Source organism: Eretmochelys imbricata, chromosome 16 (assembly GCF_965152235.1).
Source record: "Eretmochelys imbricata isolate rEreImb1 chromosome 16, rEreImb1.hap1, whole genome shotgun sequence".
NCBI lineage: Eukaryota > Metazoa > Chordata > Testudines > Cheloniidae > Eretmochelys > Eretmochelys imbricata.
In genome coordinates, this window is record NC_135587.1 from 14,864,945 (window position 1) to 14,889,783 (window position 24,839).

Below are 24,839 nucleotides of genomic sequence, written 5' to 3' on the forward strand. Positions count from 1 at the left end.
TTTTCCTTTCCAAGCCACTACAAATGGGTAAAGGGAGGCACAGCTGTGAAATGACTTCTGCCTAAGGCTTCGACTTAGTCAGGGATTCCTGCTCGGACTGAGCGGCAGGGACTCCCGCCGGGGGCGTGGCTTGTTCCTATATTGGCCCAGCGCGTGCCCGGGGGAGCTTCCCGCCTCAGCGCGTCAACTCTTAAGGGGGCGATGCTTCCGCTGGCCCCACCGAAGCCTTGGGGGGCCGGGGCCTTGTACGGGGCCCAGCCGCGCGGGGGCCCTGCTGGGTCCCGCGTGTCGCACCTGCCTGCAGCCGGCTGTGTGAGCAGCTGCTCCCCTCAAGCCGCCGCCTCCGGCCTCTGGCGGCGGCCCCTTTAAGGCCCCGCTTCTCCCTCGGGACGAGGGAAGGTCGCCGCCCTGCAGCTCTCTCCCCGGCGGCGGGGCCCAGCCATGCAGCGTCTCCGGGGCAGCAGGTGGCTGGTGGCCGGGGCCGCCTTGGCCGCGGGGCTGGGGCTGGGGCTGGCGGGCGGGAGCCGGCTGGGCGGCGGCCCGCCGGCGGCGGGTTTGCTGCCCCGGCTGCCCGTGGTGCCGGTGGTGGCGGCGGCCGCCGACCTCTCCCCGCCGGCGCCCGGGGGCGCGGCCCGCGGCGAGCTGGCCAAGTACGGGCTGCCGGGGCTGCCGCCGCTGCGGAGCCGCGAGTCCTACGTGCTGTGCTACGACCCGCGGAGCCGCAGCGCCCTGTGGGTGCTGGAGCAGCTACGCGGGGAGGCGCCGGGCGGCCCCTGCGACCGCGCCGCCTGCGACTTCCAGGCGGACGAGTCGGTGCACGAGTATCACCGGGCCACCAACGCCGACTACCGCGGCAGCGGCTTCGACCGCGGCCACCTGGCGGCCGCCGCCAACCACAGGGGGAGCCAGAAGGCCATGCAGGACACCTTCTACCTCAGCAACGTGGCGCCCCAGGTGAGGCGCCCCCGCCCCGGAGCCTGACAGGGAACCCGCGGGTCCCATAGCCCGTGAGGGAGCCCCCCGGGGGGCTGGCGCCGGCTAGGTAGCGCTTCCCCTCCCCCAGCGTCGGGGAGCCGGGTGTGGCCCTCCTGGGAGTTCACGACCCCCTAAAGCCGGGAGTGCCTCAGGAAGGAATCCCGAGGTCTTCTAAAAACACTCAGTGCTGGGTTGTTTTTGTCCAGGACTCGAACCCCCGAGGGCAGGGTTCCTTGTCTGGCCGGAGAGAGACCGGCAACGCCAGCAAGGTCCGAACACAAAGCTCTTGACTGAAGAGTCAAGGACGTGCTCTTTGCTCCTCCTTTTCTTCTTCCTCTCAGGGGTCTCCAGCCCCCGCTCTGTGCTATGCCTGTTTCTGCCCCTCCTCCGGCTTACCCTCGGCTTTCTGACCTATGCCCAGGACCAGTTGCAAGGCTTAAGACAGGACTTCCAGGCAGAAAAGGAAGCACTGGCTAAGCAAGTACCAGTCCTTCAGAGACTTGTCAAAATTTAACCATTTGTGCTTGGCATATGCCCTAACAACAGTGTGTCTGCCGAAAGAGGATTTTAACTAACATAGGGGACGCTTTGTGGGCTGCTTTATAAATAAATCTGTAATGGGAGGGAACTGTCTATAAAAACCTATTAGTTTTACTTAGAGGCTGCTGGTTCTCTTTGGAGACGGGCTGCTCTCTATTGTTGTGTGCACTCTTCAGTCAAGAGCTTTGTGTTCGGACCTTGCTGGTGTTGCCTGTCTCTCTTCCCTTAGACAACGAACCGTGCCCTCTGGGGTTCGAGTCCTCAACGTTTTTATTTGCCTTCCTGTTTTGGGGCTTTAGGGGGTCGCTTTTCAAGCCTTTTTTCTGCAACTATGATAGCTAGAAACTTTTTTTTAAGGGAAGCTGAGATTCTTATGCAATCATATGACTCCAGGAGCTGGGGCTTTAAGGAAAACGGGGAAACGTGAGAGTTGGCAACACAGTCAGGTTCCTCTCCTTAGATGGGAGAGGGACACCACCAGGCTGAGTTGCTCTGCTCCTCTCCAGGGAAAGGGTGACTTCTCCCCATGCCATGTGAGCAGAAATCCCTCTCCCTGAAAGGTAAAGAGGGACACCATAACTGAAGAGGCTGGAATAGAACACAGGAGTCCACTTCACTTTTAAAATGGCTTTTTTTCTTTTTGCTAACTTCCAAAACACCATGTGAGTAAACATCCCACATTTTCACACTGTATAGGACTGACCTGTAACTACTAAGGTGAACAGTGACTTAAGGGTTTGACCCCAAACTCACTGAAGTCAATAGAAAGCAGTGCTGCCAACCTCAGAGCTCTAATTTTAGCCAGTTGTGTGAGGAAAAAAGCCCCCAAATTTCCATTTCAAAAGAATGCATAAAAAGGGAAGTGGGATACACCAATCTTTCTGGACAGGAGGCATAGAAATGTAGGGCTGGAAGGGACCTGGAGAGGTCCCCTAATTCCCCCATGCCCGCTGTGACAAAGATGGGCAAACTATGGCTTGCGGGCCAAATCCGGCCCACTGGACCATCCTGCCCGGCCCTTGAGCTCCCAGCAGGGGAGGCTAGCCCCTGGTGTCCCCTCTCCCCTGCACTTATGCTGCTGTGCGGGCAGTGCTCTGGGCAGCAAGGCTGCCAGACATGCCGCTTGAGTGGCATGGTAAGGGAGCCGGGGCTGGCGGGTCCCAGGAGGCAGTCGGGGCAGGGGGGGTTGGTTAGGCATGAGAGTCCCGGGGGGGCTGTCAGGGAGTGGGGTTGTGGATAGGGGTCAGGGCAGTTAGGGGACAGGGAGCAGATGGGGTGGAGGTTCTGGGTGGGGCAGTCAGGGGACAGGGAATGGGGGGGTTGGAAAGGCATGGAAGTCCTGGGGGCCTGTCAGGGGACAGGGAACAGGAGGGTTAGATGGGTGGGGGGGTTCTTAGGGGGGCAGTCAAGAACCGGGAAGTGAGAGGGGGTGGGGGCCAGGCTGCTTGGGGAGGCACAGCCTTCTCTACCAGGCCCTCCATACAGTTTTGCAACCCCAATGTGGCCCTTGGGCCAAAAAGTTTGCCCACCCCTGCCCTATGATGAGGCAGGACCAAGTAAACCTAGACCACCAACCTTCCTTAAAAACCTCCAGTGAGGGGGATTCCACAACCTCCCTTGGAAGCCTATTCCAGAGCTTTTACTTACCCTTAGAGTTAGAAAGTTTGTCCTAATATCTAATCTAAGTCTACACTGCTTCTTGACCTACCTTCCAGGAGAGAGTGTCTGCCATATGGGAGGGAGGAAGTCTATACAGGGAGAGAGGGGTTCTCCTTCCTAGACAAGGGTGGGAAGGGGGAAGCCTAAATCCCATCCCTCCTCCCCCCAGCAGGATGGGGTATACTGTTGCAGGAGCAAGCAGAAACTAAGGTGCTGAAGTAGCGAAGCCCAGTGGAATTTGTGGGAACCCATGGTCCCTGCTGAATGGGCTTACAGGTGGTTACCCACTAACACACTCTCTCAACATGAAGAAAAGGAGTACTTGTGGCACCTTAGAGACTAACCAATTTATTTGAGCACAAGCTTTCGTGAGCTACAGCTCACTTCATCGGATGCATACTGTGGAAAGCATAGAAGATCTTTTATACACACAAAGCATGAAAAAATACCTCCCCCCACCCCACTCTCCTGTTGGCAATAGCTTATCTAAAGTGACCACTCTCCTTACAATGTGTATGATAATCAAGGTGGGCCATTTCCAGCACAAATCCAGGGTTTAACAAGAACGTCGGGGGGGGGGGTTAGGAAAAAACAAGGGGAAATAGGTTACCTTACATAATGACTTAGCCACTCCCAGTCTCTATTCAAGCCTAAATTAATTGTATCCAATTTGCAAATGAATTCCAATTCAACAGTTTCTCACTGGAGGCTGGATTTGAAGTTTTTTTGTTGAAGAATTGCAACTTCCATGTCTGTAATTGTGTGACCAGAGAGATTGAAGTGTTCTCCGACTGGTTTATGCATGTTATAATTCTTGACATCTGATTTGTGTCCATTTATTCTTTTACGTAGAGACTGTCCAGTTTGACCAATGTACATGGCAGAGGGGCATTGCTGGCACATGATGGCATATATCACATTGGTGGATGTGCAGATGAACGAGCCTCTGATAGTGTGGCTGATGTTATTAGGCCCTGTGATGGTGTCCCCTGAATAGATATGTGGGCACAGTTGGCAACGGGCTTTGTTGCAAGGATAGGTTCCTGGATTCGTGGTTCTGTTGTGTGGTATGTGGTTGCTGGTATTTGCTTCAGGTTGGGGGGCTGTCTGTAGGCAAGGACTGGCCTGTCTCCCAGGATTTGTGAGAATGTTGGGTCATCCTTCAGGATAGGTTGTAGATACTTAATAATGCGGTGGAGGGGTTTTTGTTGGGGGCTGAAGGTGACGACTAGTGGCGTTCTGTTATTTTCTATGTTAGGCCTGTCCTGTAGTAGGTGACTTCTGGGAACTCTTCTGGCTCTATCAATCTGTTAGGTTCTGAGGGGGTCTTTTTAACCTCCACTTAAGAGTACGCCTTTCTGACAACTCATGGTTCTTGTCCTCAACCCTTCTACATTCTGTAATTTTCCTATCCAACCTCTTGTTTGTCCCTCTGAAGGCCTCAGCCACTTGATCTATTTCTACCCGTAAGCTGTAGAAACTAACCTCTGTTTTTCCTCTCATAGTTTGATCTCTTTTTCCTTTGACCAATTCTCTATCAATATTCTGTTGAACAGAATAGAACCACAAGCATTATAGGAGATAGGATTGTCCTGCAGTATAGTACCTACCTGCTGCTACATCTTTAATGATTTGGCTAAGGGTTTCTTGTAACTGATTGAAATCTTGTCTTCCCCATTTTGACTGGTCAAACCCTTCTATCTTTCTAGTTAGATAGTTTACAGTGAAGAAAGTTACCTCAGTTTCATGTTTCAAATGAATTGGCTGACACTTGTTTAGGGACTGGAATTAACTAACAATCTCACAGTCCAAATTTCTCTCTGTGTAGGTATGTAGATGGCCACCATCAACAGAGTTACTAATGGCATGTCTAGGTGGGAAAATTTACCAGCAGAACTATACTGGTACAGCAGTTATATGGCTAGTTGTATTGGTATAACTCCCCCTGTGGACACTTATTCTCGAATAGGCGTGTCCACAGGGGACATTGTACTGGTATAGTTAGGTGTAGAGAAGCCCTGGGTGCTTCGCAATCTTTGTTATTGTCATCCCAACATTCCTGAGATTGGGAATAATACGCTTCCCTTTTTACAGATGTGGAACTGAGGCACACAGTTACACAGGAAGTCTGTGTCAGAATGGGGAATGGTTCTCCTGAGCCCTAGGCCAGTACAGGGGTTGAGAACTGCTGGACAAACCTGCCTCTGTAAATAGAGAGGATCACCTAAATTAACTCAAGGGCCACATGTATTTCCTACCAAACTAAGGCCCTGATCCTGCAAACACTCCCATGGGTGCATAGCTTTACTCATGGGAGTAATCACATTGAAATAAATAAGATACTTCCACACGTAAAGTTAAGCACATAAATAAGTGTTCACAGAAGCCTGAAACTGTGTCTCTGGCCAAAGATTAATCCAAAGTGACTTCAGATATACAAAGCATTTCTGTGAGATAACTTAGGTTTATGCTTCACAAACAGTCATTCTGAAAATGATTAAAAACCATCAGATAAATAAACTACCCTATAAACAGTGTGGCTTATTAGATGGAGCACTGGACTGGGAAGCGAATCCAAGGCCAGATGGGACCACTATGATAATCGAGTCTGACCTCCTCTATAGATGCAAGCCAGTCTGAATTTTTCTATCTTGTTATACCTTTTGTCTGGTAGATTGAAGAGCTCATTACCAATATTTGTTCCCCCTGTAGGTAATTATAGACTGTGATCAAGTCATCCCTGCACCTTCTCTTCAAGATAGATTCTCAGCTCCTCACCCCACTCTGGATCCTATTCCTGGCTCTGCCTCTGGCCTGCTGGCTGACTGTGACAAGTTACTTCATGGATCTCTGCCTCAGTTCCCCTATCTGTAAAATGGGGGTGATGATACTGAACACCTTTATAAAGTGCTGTGAGATCTAATAAGTGCTATATAAGAGAGCTATTATTTTCATTATTAACTCAAGCTGGAAAAAGCTTAGGATGTGAGGTGCACAGGAAGAGAGACCAGAGCTCAGACTGACTTACATACTTGACTTTTTCCTGGCTGTATTGTGTTTGTTTTGTTTCTAGGATCCTCATTTGAACCAGAAAGCCTGGAATAACCTGGAGAAATACTGCAGGAGTTTAACGAAGTACAACAAGAATGTATATGTCTGCACTGGCCCACTCTTCCTACCCAGGTAAATACCAGAGCTGGATTGAAACTGATCTTAAAACATGCATCATACAGGGAAATTAAGATGGGCTAAGAATGTGACTTGTCTTGTCATGCTCTCAGAAATAGCAATAGATACTGTTTTAAATACTCCCACATTTTCCATGTATGCATGTAGGAATTTAGTGGGCTAGTTTGTTATGCTTGGGATTAGTTTATACATCTTTCAATTGAATAAACCCCTGAAGGGACAGATCAGATTTAAAAACAATTGAATAGAGGAACTCAGATTACCTGGGTAGGATTGAAAGGTAAATAATTTAACTCTGATTTACGTTCCATCAACGCTTTCTTTTTGCACTTAGTTTGGGAGAGTGACAGTAGCTTAGTCATCTTGCGCTGTATTTCATAGTCACCTTTACAGTCCGGCTGCCTTGTCAGATCTGGTACTAGTAGTGCCACAGGCTGCAATAAAGGACTAAATCTGTCCTAGTGTATAGTCACGTTTTCCAAATGAAGGTATAATCTTTGACTGCAATGAACCGTGTTTAGAGGCAGGAAGGGCAATCACTTGAACAGACTCAGTTAAACAAGGACCAAATTAGATATAGTGAAAAGGATGATGGGGAGTGGAACTTGTTCGTTCCTGTTTTACTATGTATAGTGTCTCCTAGGTTAGCTGGGGGTCTAGACCCTGCTACAGCACTTAACAACTTTAAATCAAGAACTGATGTCTTTTTCTAAAAGAGATAATCTAGCTCAACCAGAAATTATGGGCTTTATGCAGGAAACACTGGGTGAAATTCTAGTCCTGCGTCATGCAAGAGGTCAGACTACAGCAGGGGTCCCCAATATGGTGCCCACCGGGGCAGTTGTGTGCGCCCACAGGACACCGCGCTGCCGAAATGCTGCTAAGAAGAATTGCCATTTCTCAGCAGCATTTCGGTAGTGGGGTGTTTGACACCTGCCACAGTCTTTTGGAAATAGGAATGTGCAATTCCCACAGAAAGGTTGGGGACCACTGGACTAGAAGATCATAAGGGCTCCTTCTGGCCTTAGTCATGCATATATTCATCTAAAGCCATGGAAGACGCAATTTGTGCCCTGAGGGGTTTGTGCACATGAGTACTAAGTAAGAGGCAGCAGTAACAGAATCTTGTTCTTTGTGTAGGATGGAGGCAGATGGGAAGATGTACATCAAGTACCAGGTGATTGGCAAGAACCATGTGGCGGTCCCCACGCACTTCTTCAAAGTACTCATCCTAGAGAAGCTCAATGGAGAGATTGAGCTGCGCTCCTATGTGATGCCCAACAGCCCTGTGGAGGAGACAATCCCACTTGAACGTTTCCTGGTTCCTATTGAGAGCATCGAGCGGGCATCGGGGCTGTTGTTTGTTCCTAACATCTTGAAAAGAACAAATCGTTTACAAGCCATCATGCCTGGACGCAATAGCTGAACTCACCCAGGGGATTGAAGACAGAACACTCTGAGGTGAAGGCATCCCATAGAAGGGACTTAACTGTAGTAATTATTTATCAGGGGTATGTATGGGCTCAGATTTATTCTCTTCCCCCCCAGCTATTTTTTTTAAAATGGTCTGGGAGCTTTTCATGGGCCTGCAATAATTAATAGGGTGGCCTGTTTCTTGAGGATGCAAATGCCAAAGATGCTGTACCCTTGGCCCTAAAAATGGCTGCTGGAACTTAATAAAAAGTCAGTGCAGTATTTTAAAGTGCTTTCCCTATCCCCTCCGTTTGGCTTAACGGGTGTATCTCTAGACCCTGACCACAAAGCCCCATTGCTATATTTACTCAGTTAAGAGGACACCAAAGGAAATGCTCTTACTGAGCTATGCTTTCAGAGTATGAGGCCCAGGGAAACCACTTGGTTCCCAGAATTAACTTAGGGCCCCCAATTCTTTACTGTTATCCCTGTGGAACAATGTATTTTGTACCATTTTCACTGAAAATCCATACTATGGATTGGTTTCTTACTAACAGCCAGTACCATGATAGTATACTGGATTCTTCCAATTATTTCTCTGTTCCTCATTGTTTTAACTTGCAGACTTAATGGATGCTGCCTGTCCTTTAATGTAAGCAGCTTTTAAGGCTCAAAATTTTAGGTATGGAGCCAACTGTCCTCAGGAAAGCTCAATGCTGTCTTAAGAGTGAGGTCATCACTTGGTGGCTAGTGTGGCGTGGCAGCTTTAAAAGGACACTACACTTCCTGTAAGCAAGTTAACTTTGTAATAGCATCAGCCTCCTCCCAAAAAGATTAGGCTTGACTAAGCAGCTATAGTATTTACATCTTTTACATAAGGGAGCTAGACACTACCTGTACAGAAGAGAAAGGAAGGAGCATTTACAGTACAGTGTAATGGGTTGTATACCTCCTGTATTTGGCCCAACAGCACCAATGTTGATTGCAAGAAAGAGTTAAGTTTTAGCACTAGTGAAAGACTTACATCAATATGAGGTTCAGGAGGAGTACAGCCATAGGGTTAGTTGTGACACTCATGTCCACTAGGAGGAAAGTCCCAGGCACTCCTTGCATTGGCTAGATCTCCAGAAACGGACACTCACTAACAAAGGAGGTGAGTGTACCAATTGCTGTAAGTTTAAATGGTCAGATTACTATTCAGCCTTGCAGCAAGAGAGCTGCTCTTCAGACAGGCAGAGTGACTTGAAAAAGGGGCTCCTCCTAGTCACAGAAGTTACACAGCACCATTTTGCATCAGTTAACTTGGAGCTGCCCCACAGCATCCAGAAGCACTCTACCTCACCATTACTCTTAAAAGGCCCAAAAGGCTCATTAGCCACTTAGACCATGCTCTTTAGCAGTGCTGAGAAAACAGCTCCTAGTAGCTTTCAGCAGGCATTCAATGCCTTTGCCACTGCCCCCACTTTTAAAAACTCCAATGCATTAAATATGACAGTTCTGTTTTATTTTTTCTAATACCTCTCTTGGCGCTGCATGATCCACTGACAGGCTTCCCATGCTGTTTGTGCCCCCAAAGAAGCCACAGCCAGTGTACAGTCAGTCCTTAATCTCAGTGTCAGGTTTGAGACAATGAAAAAGCTGTAGCCATTTTGGTAAGGGTACTGTGCTCTTCGTGGTCACTCTCAAAGAGGCTGGAGTGTGGCAGGCTGCCCTGGTGACTTACCCATCACCCCCAGCAGCTCTTCCTAGGTTTAGGGTTAACATAACTTGGAATGAGCCACCTGAGAACAAGGAAGAGTGCTGGTGCAGGTGAAAGCAAGAGAGAAGGTAGGTTCAGTTCTGTAGCTCAGTGTTTTTTCCCCTTCAGCTACCCCGGGCTTTCCTCACAGCCTCATCTATGTGGGGTCTCAGGGCAGACAGAGATATCAGTAGTGCTTCCTGGAACCAACAACAGAAAGTAGGATCAGATCCACTGTTCAAAGGGTGACACTTCAGCACCCATCACTTAACACAAACAAGTTTAATGATTGTTTGCAGAAGGGTAGTAGGGGGATTCATGTGCTTGTAACTATAGCAGATATGGCTGCAAAAATACATTAGCCAAGCCAGATTCACTACTGAACCTTCAGCCTCTACAAAGAGCTTCATTGCTAAAGGGCAGTTTATAAGCTCTTTAGGCCTGGAATCATTTTTTGTTTGCAGTTTGTACAGCACCTAGCACAGGGGGCTCCTAGATGCCACATTACCGCAAAAAATAGTTTCTCCCCATTCAAACACTGCACCTAAAGATCTGTTTTAAAAATAAATAAATGTATTTTAGAAAGACCACTTGTATAACTGGAGCTAGGAGGGTACTATCCAAACCACTTAGTTCACAGCTAACAGACATAGCTTCCCTTTCTTAAAGGGAAACACTAATAGGGGATTGATCCTTAGGAGGAAGGTGCCGTCACCCAGCTGTCATGCATCATGCTATTATTCATGTGACATACCTCTGTCCTGATGGTGCGGCTGCCCTGGCTGGGACATGTGTTTAGGTAAAGGTCAAACAAGACACTTGGGTCAGTGCTCTCCAGGTTTGGGTCACCATCCACACTAGCCTCTAGGCCTTGGAGACCTCCAAATACTATTAGAACATGGCTGGAAGAGAGCAGACACACACAGGTTTATAAGACAGAAGAATCCTGGATCCTAACAGCAGTACTGGGTCAGAAGGAACTAGTGTTGCCCCTGTAATCTTTAACAACCCTACTTAGCTCTTACATAGCATTTTTCATCAGTAGATCTCAAAGCGCTTTACAAAAAAGGTCTGATGTTATAATCCCCGTTTTACAGATGGGGAAATGGAGGCACAGAGATGAAGCGACTTGACCAAGGTCACCCAGCGCAGGCTAGTTAAGAGCTTTAAGAGCTGTATACAATTTGTTGAAGGCCAGCACAAGTGATGATTCTGGTTCTTTGAATGTGCTGTAGAATAAGTTCAGAACATAAATAGTGTCTAGTTCTCCCAATACACTGAACAAAAACACCGTTCAGCTACATAACCAAAGCAGAGAAAAAAAGGGAACAGATGGCATTGGAACTAAAGCTGCCCTTGCCCCAACTGTCATCCAAACAGCTGCAAAAATATCCTGAACTGTACTCCATAATGACAGCATCCAGTGAACTAATTTAACTCTTGCTTTGACAAATTTGATCAGAAGATCCAACCCATGGAAATGCTCACAGTTTAGTTTTGGCCTGGTGTATGGGGAACACATGTATGGAAAGAATATCAGAGCAGGTAAATCAGGGCTTATCTACACATACAGCCCTGCACCAGCACAGCTGCATTGCTGTAGTGCTTCACAAAGACACTACCTACCCCAATGGGAGAGCTTTCCCTGTTGGCATAGTTAATCCACCTCCCCAAGAGGCAGTAGTTATGTTGACAGGAGAAGCCCTTCCATCAACATAGCACTGTCTACACCAGGAGTTTGGTGGGTATAATTACATTGCTCAGGGATGTGGAAAATCCATCCCTGAGCGACAGTTATATAGACATACGTCTGTTCTGTAGCTTGATCTACACAACAGAGCAGGGTGGTGCAAATCCCACCAGAGTGAATGGGAGTTACATGCTTACATCTGAGGACATGAATCCTACTGCTGCAGAGGAAAGCCTTGCCAGGGAGAATACTCACACAGCAGCACTGGCTACTGCAGTTATCTCAAATGCACTGGTTGTTCTACCGCAGGCATCTTGCTCGTGGGGCTGGTTTGCCAGCGAAGGGATGGGATGAACAGCAAGGAATCAATCCAGTTACCTGAAGGAGGGGAGAATTGCCTGGTCCACACAGGTCCCTCGCTCAGAGGTCCCAATAGAGAGATCATAGCCTTCTTTAAAAGGGCATTCGGCAAAAACAGCACCTGGGAAACAAACATAAAAGGAAAGTAGTTGGTGGCATCCCCTGCTTTAGAGGATTCTAAATACAGTAGTTTTAGGCATTTTATACCCCCGAAGGTTAATAACTAAGAATTGCTTTTACTGCCTCCTACATTTTAGTGGTATCTAGTAGTTGCACTGTTAGTGTACAAATCAGTCATCTTTCTCACCAAGATGCCTCAAATTCCATCAGCAGAATGGCACCATAATTTCTCTTTCAATCTTAATATCTTTCCTGAAAAATACTGGCTCTTACATCAACTGCTGAACCAGCCCCTGGCTGGCATGTCTGCCAGGAATCACTCAATAGTTACATACAGTAGGGTGGTACCTCTAGTATTCAAATCTCCTACTTCTGAGGGGACTCTACAGGGATCTTGTAAGTTTTGGAACCTGGTCTGCCCGGGAAGGTCCCACTGATTAGTGAGGGAAAGCAGAAAATTACAAGGGCTCTTAGGAAGCTGTGACACCTGAGCTATTGGTGCTTAAGGGTGGGAATGCGTAACTAGCCAGGGTCAGTGCAGAGCATTCTCTCTTGCCTGCATTACTATGATGGCAATTAGTTTCCCTTCCCAACAGTCAAATTCTATCAATGTTCACATATTGGATCATTCCCCATCTTCTGCATCAATGAATGAAGTTTCTAAATCCAGGGGGCAGAGCAGGTGAGTACAGGCTCCATTACCATACTACCTTATAGGGGAAACTAGAGATGGAAAATACCCATTAAATCATCAATGGCAGCACACGGGCCCCAAAAAAATGGAAGAGGATGTTAAAGAAACAAGCATCTGGCTTGTGCTGCACATTTGCAGCAAGTACAACTAGAATCTGTGTAGAAGTCAATGTAAGTGTGTACGGAGAACTCAGAAAAAGTAGATCAGCTACTGCTGCCCTGGCCCCAGCAGGTAGGCGACAGAATGCTGTGTAAATACTTACTCAGGCAGGAGGCTAAGCGGATATTGTAACCCCAGTACAGGCCAGACACAGTCCGTGGATGGTTCGAGGACACTACAGTGCCTTTCTGTATTTTACTGTCTGAAAGCAAAGCCAGTGGGTTAGCATTGGAGAACTGCAGTTCTCCAGACACTGCTGGAAGTCAACCAGCAACACCCTGTGCCATGTTCCCAATACTCTTCCCTAGGGCATAAACAAGCTCCACTCCTTAACTTTATAAAAAAAGCCTGTAAGAGTTTCGTCCATTCAGCACTGTCTATACATTGATGAAGCTCAAAACACTGCTGAGTTCTAAACAGTGCAACATTAAGATAGAATAAATTAGTAATTAACTCTCAAACTGAGGGGCATGGGGGCTAGTAATTATTCGCTATAACTGGGTATGATGATTCCTGAACATGTTTAAAGACATCGTGTCTGCCACATGGCAATGCCCGAAGGCTGAGGGAGTTCAGTGCGAAGACTAACTTCTGCAGGACTAAGGCTATTCTACAGATCACATTAGTAGTATTACATGTCTAGCCTGTCCAGAGGCAGGATGGTAGTGGATTACCTGGATTCTGCTGCTTGTCCAGTTGAACAGTGACTCGAAGACCAGACTCTAGCTGTCTGTCTATCTGTACCTCCTAAAATAATAGAGCACCAGCACAAAGGGTTTTAGATGCAAGGACACCCACCCACAAGAAAGCTACAGATGACAAGCAAAAACAAAAAACCACACACCAAACCACTTTTGGGAAAGCAAACTACACTATCAGCCAAGACCACAAGTTCCACCACTGAGCAGAGCTGTGCAGTGAGACTCCACACCCTGTATAGTGGCAAAATGGACTCTATAAAACCTACAGCCCTCCAAGACACTCGGTTGGCTTAGAACAATTGCAATGGATGATCCATTTCCAATTCAATATGCTGGATAACAGAATAAGTGTTTGTTAATTCAGGCAAATGCTAATTGGAGGATTTTGCCCTACTGCAGGACTCTAAGAGGCACTGACACCCCTACCAGGACCCAGCAGAGGGCGCTATCAACATTAACACAGAAACCCTGATCAGAGGGGAGACAATGAAATAAAAATGGGGATCAGGAAGCATGTGCTGCTATAAACTGTGTCCCATTCCATGGTGGGACATGGCCCTTCAAGAAACTCACTGGTAGCTTATTGCCATTCTAGTCTGATAGTACTTGACCTTGAAAGGAGTGACTGATAAGTGGAAGGAGTTTACTCTGGGTGTCTAAGGGGCAGACAGGCCATACCTTCCTCATCCCACAGTTAACAAAGGAGCCTTTGCCTGGCTTGGTGGGCCGGGCTAACACCACTCCTTCCCGGTATTCTGAGTCCTCATCTAACCGCACATGATGAGGGCTGTCCAATGGGTTCAGGAGCCCTGAAACAGTATAGAGAAAAGTGGGGGAGGGAGGAAGATACATTGAAGGACAGACTGCACCTGGAGGCAGATTATAAAGGGATTCATCCCGATTCTCCAGTCCCCGCCCCCATGCTCATCACTCCCTCCCCACTGATGAAAAACAATGAAATGGTGCACGGGCAGAGAAGCATCCTAGTTATGAGGAGGAACATGAGTGTACTCTCTTGGACAAGGAAAAGCCTTAGCAACTGCCACTCCTTACAGACCATAAGAACACTAAGGCCAGGATCACACAAACTGGAATGGCGAGTGGGCTGCCCAGGTAAGTGAGTAAGTATGTAGAGTGGTGGGAACCCCATGTCTATTTACTTCACCCGGGGGGGAGAAGAAGGCCTGTGCCTTAAGGATGGGAACTAGGTGTTAAGGGGACATAATCACATCCTTACCTGCAAACTGCAGATCCTGGTGTTTCGGGAAAAATGATTTTCTCAGGTATCTGTTCAGAGAGATTCAAGTCTCAAAATTGTAACAAGCTGATTTCAGGCTTCATTTTAATTTCAGATTTCCAGCTTTAATCAGGAAATCGGTACCATATACCCTGGAAGGCAAAAGCTCTTACGGAACGTAAATGGGGGATTAATACTGATCATTTTCACCCTACACATTCCTGCAGCTCTTTCAGTTGCCAAGATCTTTTATTTCCTGGAGTTTAGATCTGAATTCTAAGCAGAAGTCATGGCATCCCAACACTGGTAATGCACGGTAGCCCTTTTTCCCCCCATACAGATCTCATTCTTCCATATACTAAAGGTATACCTGAACTCAAGCATGTGAACATAAGTGAATCAGAACAGAATCTATCTCCAGATAGCACAATACAGGAGTGTATATGATGTTGGCCCTCCACTACCCAACACCTGCTCCTGCAATCTTTGACAGATGTGTTCCATAATGCCATGTTAATAAGCTACAGCATTAAACTAAAACTGAATCTGCATGGTGTGCAAAGCTATCATATTGGTCTTACTGAGGACATTCCAAATATTGTAGAATCCGAGCCAGCTGCACGCAGGCCTGTCCTTTCTTTCCAATTCCATCAAACTGCCCTTCCACAGTCCTGAAAGAAAATGAATGCAGTCTGTGATCTTCCAAGACATTTACACAGCCCCTAGAGTAAGCAGACCTCTACATGAGGCCACATTCCAGTCCTATTTAATTAAAATGTATACAGCTAGAAACAGGAAAAAGTGATTCAGGATATAGAGTCCCTTACCCTGGGTGCCAGTTCAAGTCTGACCCAGGTCAGAAAAGAACTTACATTATAAAGCAGCCATCAGATGCTAGATGGTCTGTGAAAGTAGTAAGTGATATCAGACCAGTTCCGACTGGATGGTCGTTGGTCACAGAACTGGCATCCTTGTTGTTAATCTAGGCCAATGACTGGATGGGTCATGGAGCATGATTACAGATGGACCCTCCCAGTTAGGGAGAAGGGACTGTGGGAAAGCATGACATTCTGCTACCTAGTCTGTCCGGGGGATAAACAGAGATTGTTAGTTTCCAGGGCTGTCAAGACAGCACGTTTTCTCAGCACTCCAAAATTTCTTCCTTTAAACCTATATGCAGGGTTTCTGAAGCTGTGAGAGTCCCAGGATATTAGAGATACAAGGAGAATGAGGTAATATCTTTTATTAGACCAACTTCTGTTGGTGAGAGACAAGCTTTCAAGCTTGCAGAGCTCTTCTTCAGGTTCCTGTACATCTAGTGTGTGTTCGTTGCATGCTGGTGAGATCCACACACTTCAGCGTTTACATGAAACCTACTTGTTCTTATGGGACTTAAGTGTCCTATGGAACCAAGCTATTTCTTGGTTTACATATAAGGTCCAAATTTGCTCCAACATTGTGCATTTTTACCTTTATCACAGATTTGAACTATAAACTGGGCACTGGGCTACTTATGCCTTGTCACTTGGTCTGTATGGTTAAGTAAAGTAGTAACAAAGAACCTAAATCTGAATGGATTTAGTGCTTCTCAAAGATGGCAAAGTGTCAGTCTCCAGAGCCATTTTCCTCACAGACTGGAACTGCTCCATCTAGTCCTTTGGCTTTTTTGCTGAGACTGTAAACAAAGATGCCAATTGTTTAAACAAATGCAGTCTGGACACCTGTCCACTAGCAACTGGACACACCACCAGTTCATCTCACAGGCTACAGAATAGTCACCAGGTGATGGTTTTGGGTCGCTACTTCTGTGGGCTCAGTGCAAAATGGTTATTAACAACCCTCTAGAACCATCCAACTTATTTTATTTCAGTCATTAATCTTGTTGTTTGGGGAATAGCCACTGCTGCACCCCAGTGCCTGCCCCCCCCCACAAACGGAAAAGACTAATGAGGGAGATCTCATCAGACAAAGCATTTGACAGGGAGAAGCCACAGCTCTGTTTCCTGCTGGCCTTCATTTGAGACAAGATACACAGAAACTGGAAACACTGAGGGACAGGTTATTCAGGGAAGACAATGGGTCACCCTTACCTCGAATCTTCTCCTTGCTCATCAAACACCACAATCTCATCCACACAGAAGATGGCACAGGCCCTGGCAATCTGCCCAGCAAGGTATGTCCGCAACTCTGGAGACTGTGCATTGTTCAGGATGGAACCTGGCAGAGCTATGCTAACTGTGTAATGACGTCCTAGAAAACAAGAGCCAGAGGTTGGCAGTTCTACTCCCATTTGTGTTGCTAAAGAGACAGTATTAGCTTTTGGTTCTTTCATTTTAATTGTAAGCTCTTTGGGGCAAGGACTGCCCGGTGTTTTCATGGCACCTGGTACTAAGGGGCCTCAGTTCATACTGAGGCTTCCACACTACAAATAATAAGATTCCAAAGCACTCCGATATAGTGCCTTTTACAGAATAAGGGCCCCACTCCTCTTCCCACAGAAGTCAATCGGACATTTGCCATTGGGCTTAAAAGGAGCAGGAGAGGGCACCAAGCCTGAAGTATTGACTAGACTCTAGAGAATTGATCAATGGACACACAGGAATTTTATAGAGGATTGTGCAACAGGCTAGCTAATTTAAAAGTAACAGGGACTGCTACATTCTTCTTACATGAGTACTAAATGCTTCATCATATTGTATTGTTGAATACACATTTGTCTTCCTCTTTTTGGCACAAGAATGGAAGGAGGATACAAATGAGGAGGGATTATGGGATACTGCGACTGAGTACAACGAAACCTATATTTAGCAACAGACTTTTGCTGGTCTCTTTAGTGGCCACTTCTTAGAGGTGAAGCAGAATTGCACTCTGTACACTTGAGGACACTTAGGAGATGTCTTAAGACAGGAGGTTGTCTATTGAGTGGTCTCACATACACCACTCACTGTACTGCATTACTGCCTACCTGTGTATTTGAACTCGTATGTGATTATACCAATTTGTGAAAGTTAAGTAATAATATATCCTTTTCTGCCTATACAGCTGAGATGCATCTCAAGCAGCTAAAATCTGCACCTCACACATTAGATTTTCCAGCCCTCACACACAGCCCTTCCCATCAACTCAAGGCTGTTACCTTTGTCTTCCTTTGCCCTTTCTTCTTCTTTTTGTTTTTCTATCACCTCCTGCATTCTTTTCTTTTCCAGTTTTCTCAATAGCTTTATTTCCCTCCATTTTTTCTTCTCTTCTTTTTCTGAAATGGAGAATAACCATCTGGTTTAAATAAGAAGAGACACAATATTGTAATGGTTTATCACCAGAATTCAAGTAAATTCAAAAACCTACTACAGTTAGGGCAACTAGACAGGACCTGGTGACAGCATGTGGACAGAGAGAGACAGGGAAGGAAAATAGGAATCAAATATGACATCGAGGTTGTACACCTGAGTGCCACACTATCAATAGTAAGAGAGAAAGGAGTGTTTGTCTTCTTTCCTGAGACAATCAACAAAAATGCTAATCAGGGCTAGTTTTCTGTAACGTGAAGACACATCTAGTAGAAATTTGGCATGCTTGTCACTTCACACATGCTACCATGCCAGTCCTTGGGTGGCAACTTCTTTATCATGAGCCAGCCTAGTTTGGCTTTGAATCAATGACCCACAAGTAAAAGGGCTCTGGATTTCATTAAGAGCCTGTCCTCCAGCTAGTCAAGCTATTTGATGGATGTTTGAAGGTTTCTTTCTAAAAGCACTGGAAATTATACACATAATATGTACAAAAAGTGTCTCCTTACTTTCTTGTTTCCATTTACGCCAGTCAACCTTTTTCTCTTTCTCCTAAAAAAGAAGCAGTGAACTATTTACATTCCATCAGCTGGCTAACAAGGATCACAAAAGTTATCAGTACAACAAAAATTCATCCAGATGTAGAGCTCTCTCAACAAGCAAGGCATTGGGAGAGACAGGTTAAGGAAGCGATGGTGCCTCTAGAATCAGAGATCCCTCTCTGCCTTGTTTACAGAAGCCGCATTAAGGCCTTTACTCCAGTTAGGTTGTGCACTCTAGCATTCAAGGGCTCCTCTACACTAGTGAAATTTGCACCCATTTTCATGATGTAGTAACATCAGTATAAACTTTTAAGGTAGGCATACTGTACTAGTGCAAAACAGGGCATGTAAACATACCCGTTTTACAATGGTGTATTGCATCCAATCCAAGGGTTTGCACAGAGTAGCTACCTTTACCCCCCCCTTCCTGCCTTCCTTCCCAACAAACAAAACACAGTATAGACAGGGCAACACTTTCATTTCTGGCCCTTCTAGGACATGTCTACATTGCACTGTAAACCCAGGCATGCGGGACCTGCACTTCTGGTGTTTCCAAGCCCTCGCTTTGAGCACCCTAACTACATTGTAAATCTGGGTTTACAATTGCTGGACCCAGGCCTGACAACCATGCGAAGGCATCCATACTGCACTATACAGACCTTCTGACCCGGGTCCGTCGCTTGAGCTGCATCCACACTACCAGATGACAGGATTTGGACCAGGACTCGCTGGGACCTGAGCTCAGCTCCCCGGCAGGGCCGAAGACCTGGGAGCTTGCTGACCGGAGTCAGACAGATTTGTGTGTGAACAGTAGCAAAGTGGGCGGTGGAGCTGGGCTCAAAGCTGAGCGGCTGAGCCCGAGGTTTACACCGCCGTGTAGACACACCCACACGTGTCTGCGCCCAGAACACCAGGCACCCTCACCCCAGCACAGCCCCTGGCCAGCCTTCAGCGGGGAACGACCGGCCTGGGCCCGATTCACATCCCACCCCCGCGTCACTCCGGGGCTGGTGGCAGAGCAGCAAACCCCCCCCGCCACACGGACCCCGCCCGGGGAGACAGCCCAGCACGTGGCGCCCCCGCGGCGCACAGAAAGGAGGAGAGCGGGCCCGCGCTGAAGCACACCCCTCCCCCCGCCGCCATGACCCACCTGCAGGCCTCGCGGCCGTTTAGCGCCACCCGCCATTTTCCCTCCGGCCTCCGCGGATTATTATTGGACGAAGGAACGTCCCAGGCCCCGCCTCTCGTACCCCTTCCCAACGGCCCACGCGGATGAGTCACGTGGCAGCGGAGGCGGGTCATAAACAGTGCGGCCGGGGGAGGCGGCACGTGCCAGCCCCGCCCCCGACACGACTCTATCCGCCCTCGCCCGTCCGGTCCCCTAAGCTAAGCAGGGTCCGTTTAGTTCCACCCGTGGATGGGAGACAGTGAACGCCCAGGCACTGTTGAGTCACGGGAGGAGGAGGGGAAGCCATCGAGATAATGTCCCCCCTAACTCAGCAGGCCTGTATGGCCCTAGCGGTACCGAAGTCCAGGGGCTGGTGTGTGACCACAGACTCTGGCTCCAGGCTCTAGGGCAGGGCCATGCATATACAGGGGTGCAATGCAGAAAGTAAGCCGCAGTAATGGCAAAAGAAAATGCAATTTTAAATCCCGTTCTTTTTTATTGTACTAATCTAACAATTCCTTTATCCTCACGCCTTTGAAACATACAGGAAAGCGACAGGTGTTTTAAGCTAGTTGGTCATCTTCCCTTGGCCTGGTCAGCAAGGCAAATTCTCTTCTCAAGCTCTGTCCACACTGGACTTTTGTTGGTAAAACTTTCGTCATTCAGTGGTGTGAAAACCCCCACCCCCACCCTTGCACAACAAAAGTTTTACCGCTGAAAAGTGCTGGTGTAAACAGTGCTTTGTGGGGAGGAGAGCTCTTCTGCCAACAAAGCTACCGCTGCTTGCGGGTGGAAGTCCTTTGTCGGCGGGATAGCTCTCTCCAACTGATAAAGAGCAGCTACACTGCACCTTTTAGTGGCACAGCTGTGTCGCTAAATGGTGTGTAGTGTAGATATAGCAACCTCCATAGCTTCAGCAGAATTGCAATGGCGTAAGAGCAGAATTTGGCCATTGTCTGTAATTCAGCAGTGTCAAGGCAGCCCCTCTGCATTCAAGGTAAAATATTATTGATGACCAGAGCAGATGGAGAATGTTATGGGGCAGGAGGGGGAGCCCAGCAACTATTTTTGCCTTGTTTTTTAGCTGCAGGGAACCCAGGATGAATAAGTCAGTGAAGCTTTTGAAAGTAAAAAGGGGAAATAAAGTTTTGCCGGTGTATATACAGGCTCCCAAGGAACAGTAAAACCTTTTCGCTACTGGACAGCAATGAGAAGCTCTGAACCAGATCTGAGGGCTGACAAACCTCTTGCCCATGTGCATGATAGAGAAGGTGACCGAAATCCAATGATGCAATAAAGCATTAAAATAAAGACAGTAAGCAAAGAATCTGTAGCCACGATGGCTGCATCAAGGAGAGCAGGACATAGCACCAGATCAGGGCAGAGTGCAGGTGAGCCTGCCTGGCATTCTGTCCAAAGCATTCACTGGCCGGTTTTCTCCAGACTCCATTGTTGCAGTATGTCTTCTGCTGCCTTCAGCGTAGCTTCCTCCTGAGCAAACACCAGACTGTCAGCCATACCAGGCTCCATGCCCACACCCTCCCTCTCCACACTGAATAATAAAAAATACAGTTATGTAAGATTTATATCCCCCATTTCATCCTGAAGGATCACAAATGCTGTATATACAGCACCACTAAAATGCAGCCACTGCTGGGACAGAGGGCAGCAACTAAGCAGCCAACCAGTGCACATCAATCTCTAAACAGTAACAGAGGATGAGAGGAACTTTTGGCCAGATGCACTGAGGTGAAACTCTACTCTTATTCAAAGTGCACTGGGATCTTTAGTGACCATGAATGAACAGAACCTGGATTAGGATCTCACAGGAAAGACACTCACAATGGACTTCATTTTTTTTATCTACCTCTGAGGGCTGAAAAATTGAGTCAGTCCTGCCAGACTTTGAACCTGTGGTTCCTGGTTATTGTTTGGTGTTTTAAGCCCCAAGTCTTAGCCACTTATTCTTTCTGGCATAGGCCTCATTTACAGCAATAGCCCTGATCACTGCCTGAACTTACTCCCCTTCTTTCCTGTTGCCCCAGATGCCTCACCTTCACAAAGCAGAAGCGGATGAGATGGTCAAAATTCCTCTTGTGTGGAGTGCTGTAGAAAGCGGAGACTGGAATGGCAACTAAACCCTGTGAAGGGGTGGGGGGAAAAGAGGGTGCATCCAGGGTTACTTTTTTCTCAGCTTCTGCACATTGCCTTGTGCTACTCTCTGATCAGAAAAAGACCCAGTAAGTTCATTGCTCCTGAACACCCCAGGTTACTGAGCAGCCATGAGCCATGCTTCCAGCTGCATGCTTTTCAAGATCAGACTCAAACATCTCAATAGAAGCCATCCTGCTGCCCAGCAAACCAGGCATTATCCCCCCGCCCGCACCCTGTGTCCTTGGTGGACATATTGGTGGCTCAGCCTCCGCATCAGAATGCTCACAGAGCCAATCGGCAAGATGAGGGAATGACACGGGCAGCAGGGTGTAACAAGATGATCATTTGGTGCAGAAGGGGGCATCACAGAGGAGGCATCATACCCTGACTTCTGAAGGAACATGGTGGAGATGGTGGAGTGTGGAGATATAACCAGATGGCTAATCTAGGGGATGCCATTAATGCGCTCCTTTGGTATGAGACAGGACACTAGAAGGAAGAGGATTTGAATTACAAAGGCCGTGTACTCGACTGGTGGGGCAATGGTAGCAAGCCTCAAGTAATAGGTCCAGTGATTTCAAGTCAATGCTCCACCATCACAAAATCCAGCTCCCTCAAATCAAACTGGAGCAAAGAGAATGGGGAAACCTTCCCAGAAAACAAGCACCCTGGAGCGAGACAGAGGCCTTTACCTTGTTTATAATCATCCACTTTATAAACCGAGAGTCGTAGGGTTCATCAGAGTCTGGGAGGTCAGGTACTTCACTTTCTGCAAGAGACACACAGCAAATGGGCAAGGGGAATGATGGAACAAATGGGACACAGATGGATTTCCCAGTTGAGCCAAGTATCCACATGGCACCAGATGACACTGTGGACAAGCACAGTAGTGTGTCCACTTGAGGGACTTGGGTTCGAACTCTGGCTCAGGTCACAGGTGAAAACATATATGGCCATTTCATCCTCACCAGTTTAACAGAGTTGTCAGTCTCTGCTCAAGAGAATCCCAAGGCCAGGAAAGATCCTCGCACAGAGGTGGTCACAGGCCACACAAACAGGTGAGTTTGTAGATGTGTGGGAGACATGGCATAGCACATGCTCACGCTGTGCCCAATTTAAGTCAGTGCTACTAGATCATCACTTCATTAAGCAACAAATTCCCCACCACCGCCTGCCATGGTCTATCCTTTCCCTTCCCCACTCAAAGTGAAGAAAATGGACCAGGCTTTATCTTATTCTAGACTCCGCAATACCCACTTCCAAGCTGTGAGCTCCATCCCTTTAATGTGAAGGTCAGAAGCAGACAAAACAGTCACATGAACTTACTGAACTCTGAGATGTCTGCCATCAGGAAGTAGGTGCCCTCAGGGACAATGGGTTTCATGCCCACGGCAACTAGGCTCCGGACTAGCCAATCCCGCTTCTGCTGCAGCTCCTGAGCCAGCTGGACAAAATAACTGTCTTGCTTCCCATAGTTGTCAAACTCTCTTTGGAATGCCTGAGCCACTGCTTCCTAGAGAGAGCAGGGGCTGGATGATGGAGAAAGACCCAGGCAGAAAGAATCCCCTGTGTGCACTCAGAGCATCAGAGGGACCCCTCTCCCCAGATGAAAGCAGCAAAATGCTCAGAGTTCGCTGTAGGCTTACTTGCAAATTCTAGAAGCAGCCCATGAACTGGGGTTTTCGCTTTTGTTCAGATGCATAGTAGATAACAGGTGAGTTAAAACACCAGGCCTAGATCAATAAAATCTTGGCTTCCCACCTCTCAACCGAAAACCTCCTCCCCCAGCTCCGGAGACAGCCAATACTGTGCAGAGAGCATGCTTGACAAGTTGGATCACTTGACTCTGTCCCCTGCCCTCCAGGCATGTTGTGAAGTCATTTGAGAGGAAGATACCCTGGGTCACAATGCATCATCTTCTGTCTGTTTCCTGGGCTGACAATGACCAGCTATGCCTCCAGCTGTTCATTTGCCACTTCCAAACCATAGACAGGAGGCTTGAGAAAGGTGTTCTTCCAATGTCCTAACCTGACTATTATATCACCCCAGGGACTGAGCAAGCTTGCTGGTTCTGCACTTGCTTGGGGAAGTTGCATCTTACCTGGATAGTATGTGTGAGTGGTCTCTTAACTCTAGGCTCTGCACAGTTGTGGTCTGGGGAGACAATTACCAGATCTCTCCCTGGAGGGGCTCTGTGGCTTGCATCAGACATCTGATTTGAGGCAATGCCTCTCCAGGTGCATGGCCCCTTACCTGAGCCGCTGTCGGACAGTGATACACAGAGTTCTGGTGGACAGTTCTGAGGTGTTTCAGAAGGCGATCGGGCCCCAAAGTCCAGCCAACCTGTTACAACACAGAGATGGGGAGGATGTTTCAGATTCCCAGGTATCTTACACCTGCTCCACTTTATTTACATACTGCCACTTCACACTATATTCTGCACAAGACCAGGTCTGTTTGTAAAGCTTCCAGTTACCTCTGATCCCTCCAATTTAAAGACAAACAGAGAGATTCCCCAACAATCATAGAAATTTCAAGGAATAGAAGAAATGGGTTTGATTTCAGGGAATCCATCACCTTCCATCCTGTGGTGCTGAAGGTTTTGCCAGCACTCCCAATGGTTATCGTGCGATCCCACATGCCCGGCAAGCTGGCTGTCAATGAAACAAGAGAGAAAAACAGCTGGAACATCTCAATCCTTGAGGGGGCCATTTAGCGATCTGGGGCAAAAATTGGGGATTGGTCCTGCTTTGAGCAGGGGGTTGGACTAGATGACCTCCTGAGGTCCCTTCCAACCCTGATATTCTATGATTCTATGAACCTCACTTAAATACTCAATTCACCCTCATATGTTGTGGGACAAAGCAACTGAAATAAATGTGACTGGTCACTGTCTCCCCTCCAAATACAGCAGCTTTGATAAATGCTTCTCTGTGCTCCCAAAGGAAAGAGCTGCACACTGAGAGGAGGCACAGGCAGAGACACAGAGAAGCCATGCTCCTTACCAATCCGGATGTGCTCCTTCCCATCATAGACCATCCATTCGTACACTTCATCACTGAAGCACAGGACATCGTGTTTCACGCACAGGTCTGCGATGAGCTCCATCTCCTCCCTGGTGAACACCTATGCCAGATAGGCAGAGGAGACGGGACAATCAGGCACAGCGTTTCTGAGCTCCACAACCCCACAGTGGGTTCTCAGGCTCAGCCC

General features: G+C 47.6%; 3 protein-coding genes across 20 annotated transcripts in view; 1 reads left to right on the forward strand and 2 right to left on the reverse strand.

Moving 5' to 3' along the window:
* Nucleotides 1–213: 213 nt before the first annotated feature.
* On the forward strand, nucleotides 214–8,369 carry ENDOG (endonuclease G). Its single transcript, XM_077835736.1, has 3 exons — nucleotides 214–954; nucleotides 6,248–6,357; nucleotides 7,504–8,369. Exons 1-3 carry the CDS (start codon nucleotides 442–444, stop codon nucleotides 7,787–7,789), a joined length of 909 nt encoding a protein of 302 aa, XP_077691862.1. The 5' UTR covers nucleotides 214–441; the 3' UTR covers nucleotides 7,790–8,369.
* Nucleotides 8,370–9,258: 889 nt separating this feature from the next.
* On the reverse strand, nucleotides 9,259–19,562 carry SPOUT1 (SPOUT domain containing methyltransferase 1). Of its 3 annotated transcripts, none has more exons than XM_077835733.1 (12): nucleotides 19,455–19,562; nucleotides 18,272–18,314; nucleotides 17,612–17,728; nucleotides 16,566–16,725; nucleotides 15,057–15,146; nucleotides 14,476–14,525; nucleotides 13,917–14,047; nucleotides 13,212–13,284; nucleotides 12,641–12,739; nucleotides 11,583–11,685; nucleotides 10,269–10,416; nucleotides 9,259–9,714 (listed from the first exon to the last, which is right to left on the reverse strand). In XM_077835733.1, exons 1-12 carry the CDS (start codon nucleotides 19,488–19,490, stop codon nucleotides 9,640–9,642), a joined length of 1,125 nt encoding a protein of 374 aa, XP_077691859.1. In that variant the 5' UTR covers nucleotides 19,491–19,562; the 3' UTR covers nucleotides 9,259–9,639. The 3 variants fall into 3 exon arrangements, with proteins under 3 accessions (XP_077691859.1, XP_077691860.1, XP_077691861.1); XM_077835734.1 differs by having other exon boundaries at nucleotides 17,612–17,748; XM_077835735.1 differs by lacking the exon at nucleotides 19,455–19,562 and adding an exon at nucleotides 18,964–19,053.
* A 386-nt stretch (nucleotides 19,563–19,948) lies between these two features.
* The window catches only part of KYAT1 (kynurenine aminotransferase 1), a 73,215-nt gene continuing 68,324 nt past the window's right edge, over nucleotides 19,949–24,839 (reverse strand). For 15 of the 16 annotated variants that reach the window (XM_077835718.1, XM_077835716.1, XM_077835712.1 and 12 more), the window contains 7 exons: nucleotides 24,632–24,752; nucleotides 24,204–24,280; nucleotides 23,880–23,969; nucleotides 22,953–23,139; nucleotides 22,319–22,395; nucleotides 21,527–21,613; nucleotides 19,949–20,963 (listed from right to left, as the gene is read on the reverse strand). In XM_077835718.1, coding sequence (XP_077691844.1) covers nucleotides 20,895–20,963; nucleotides 21,527–21,613; nucleotides 22,319–22,395; nucleotides 22,953–23,139; nucleotides 23,880–23,969; nucleotides 24,204–24,280; nucleotides 24,632–24,752 — 708 coding nt within the window. In that variant the 3' untranslated portion in view covers nucleotides 19,949–20,894. Of the gene's footprint in view, nucleotides 20,964–21,526; nucleotides 21,614–22,318; nucleotides 22,396–22,952; nucleotides 23,156–23,879; nucleotides 23,970–24,203; nucleotides 24,281–24,631; nucleotides 24,753–24,839 lie in introns of those variants that run through there. The other variant, XM_077835727.1, reaches the window with a different exon arrangement.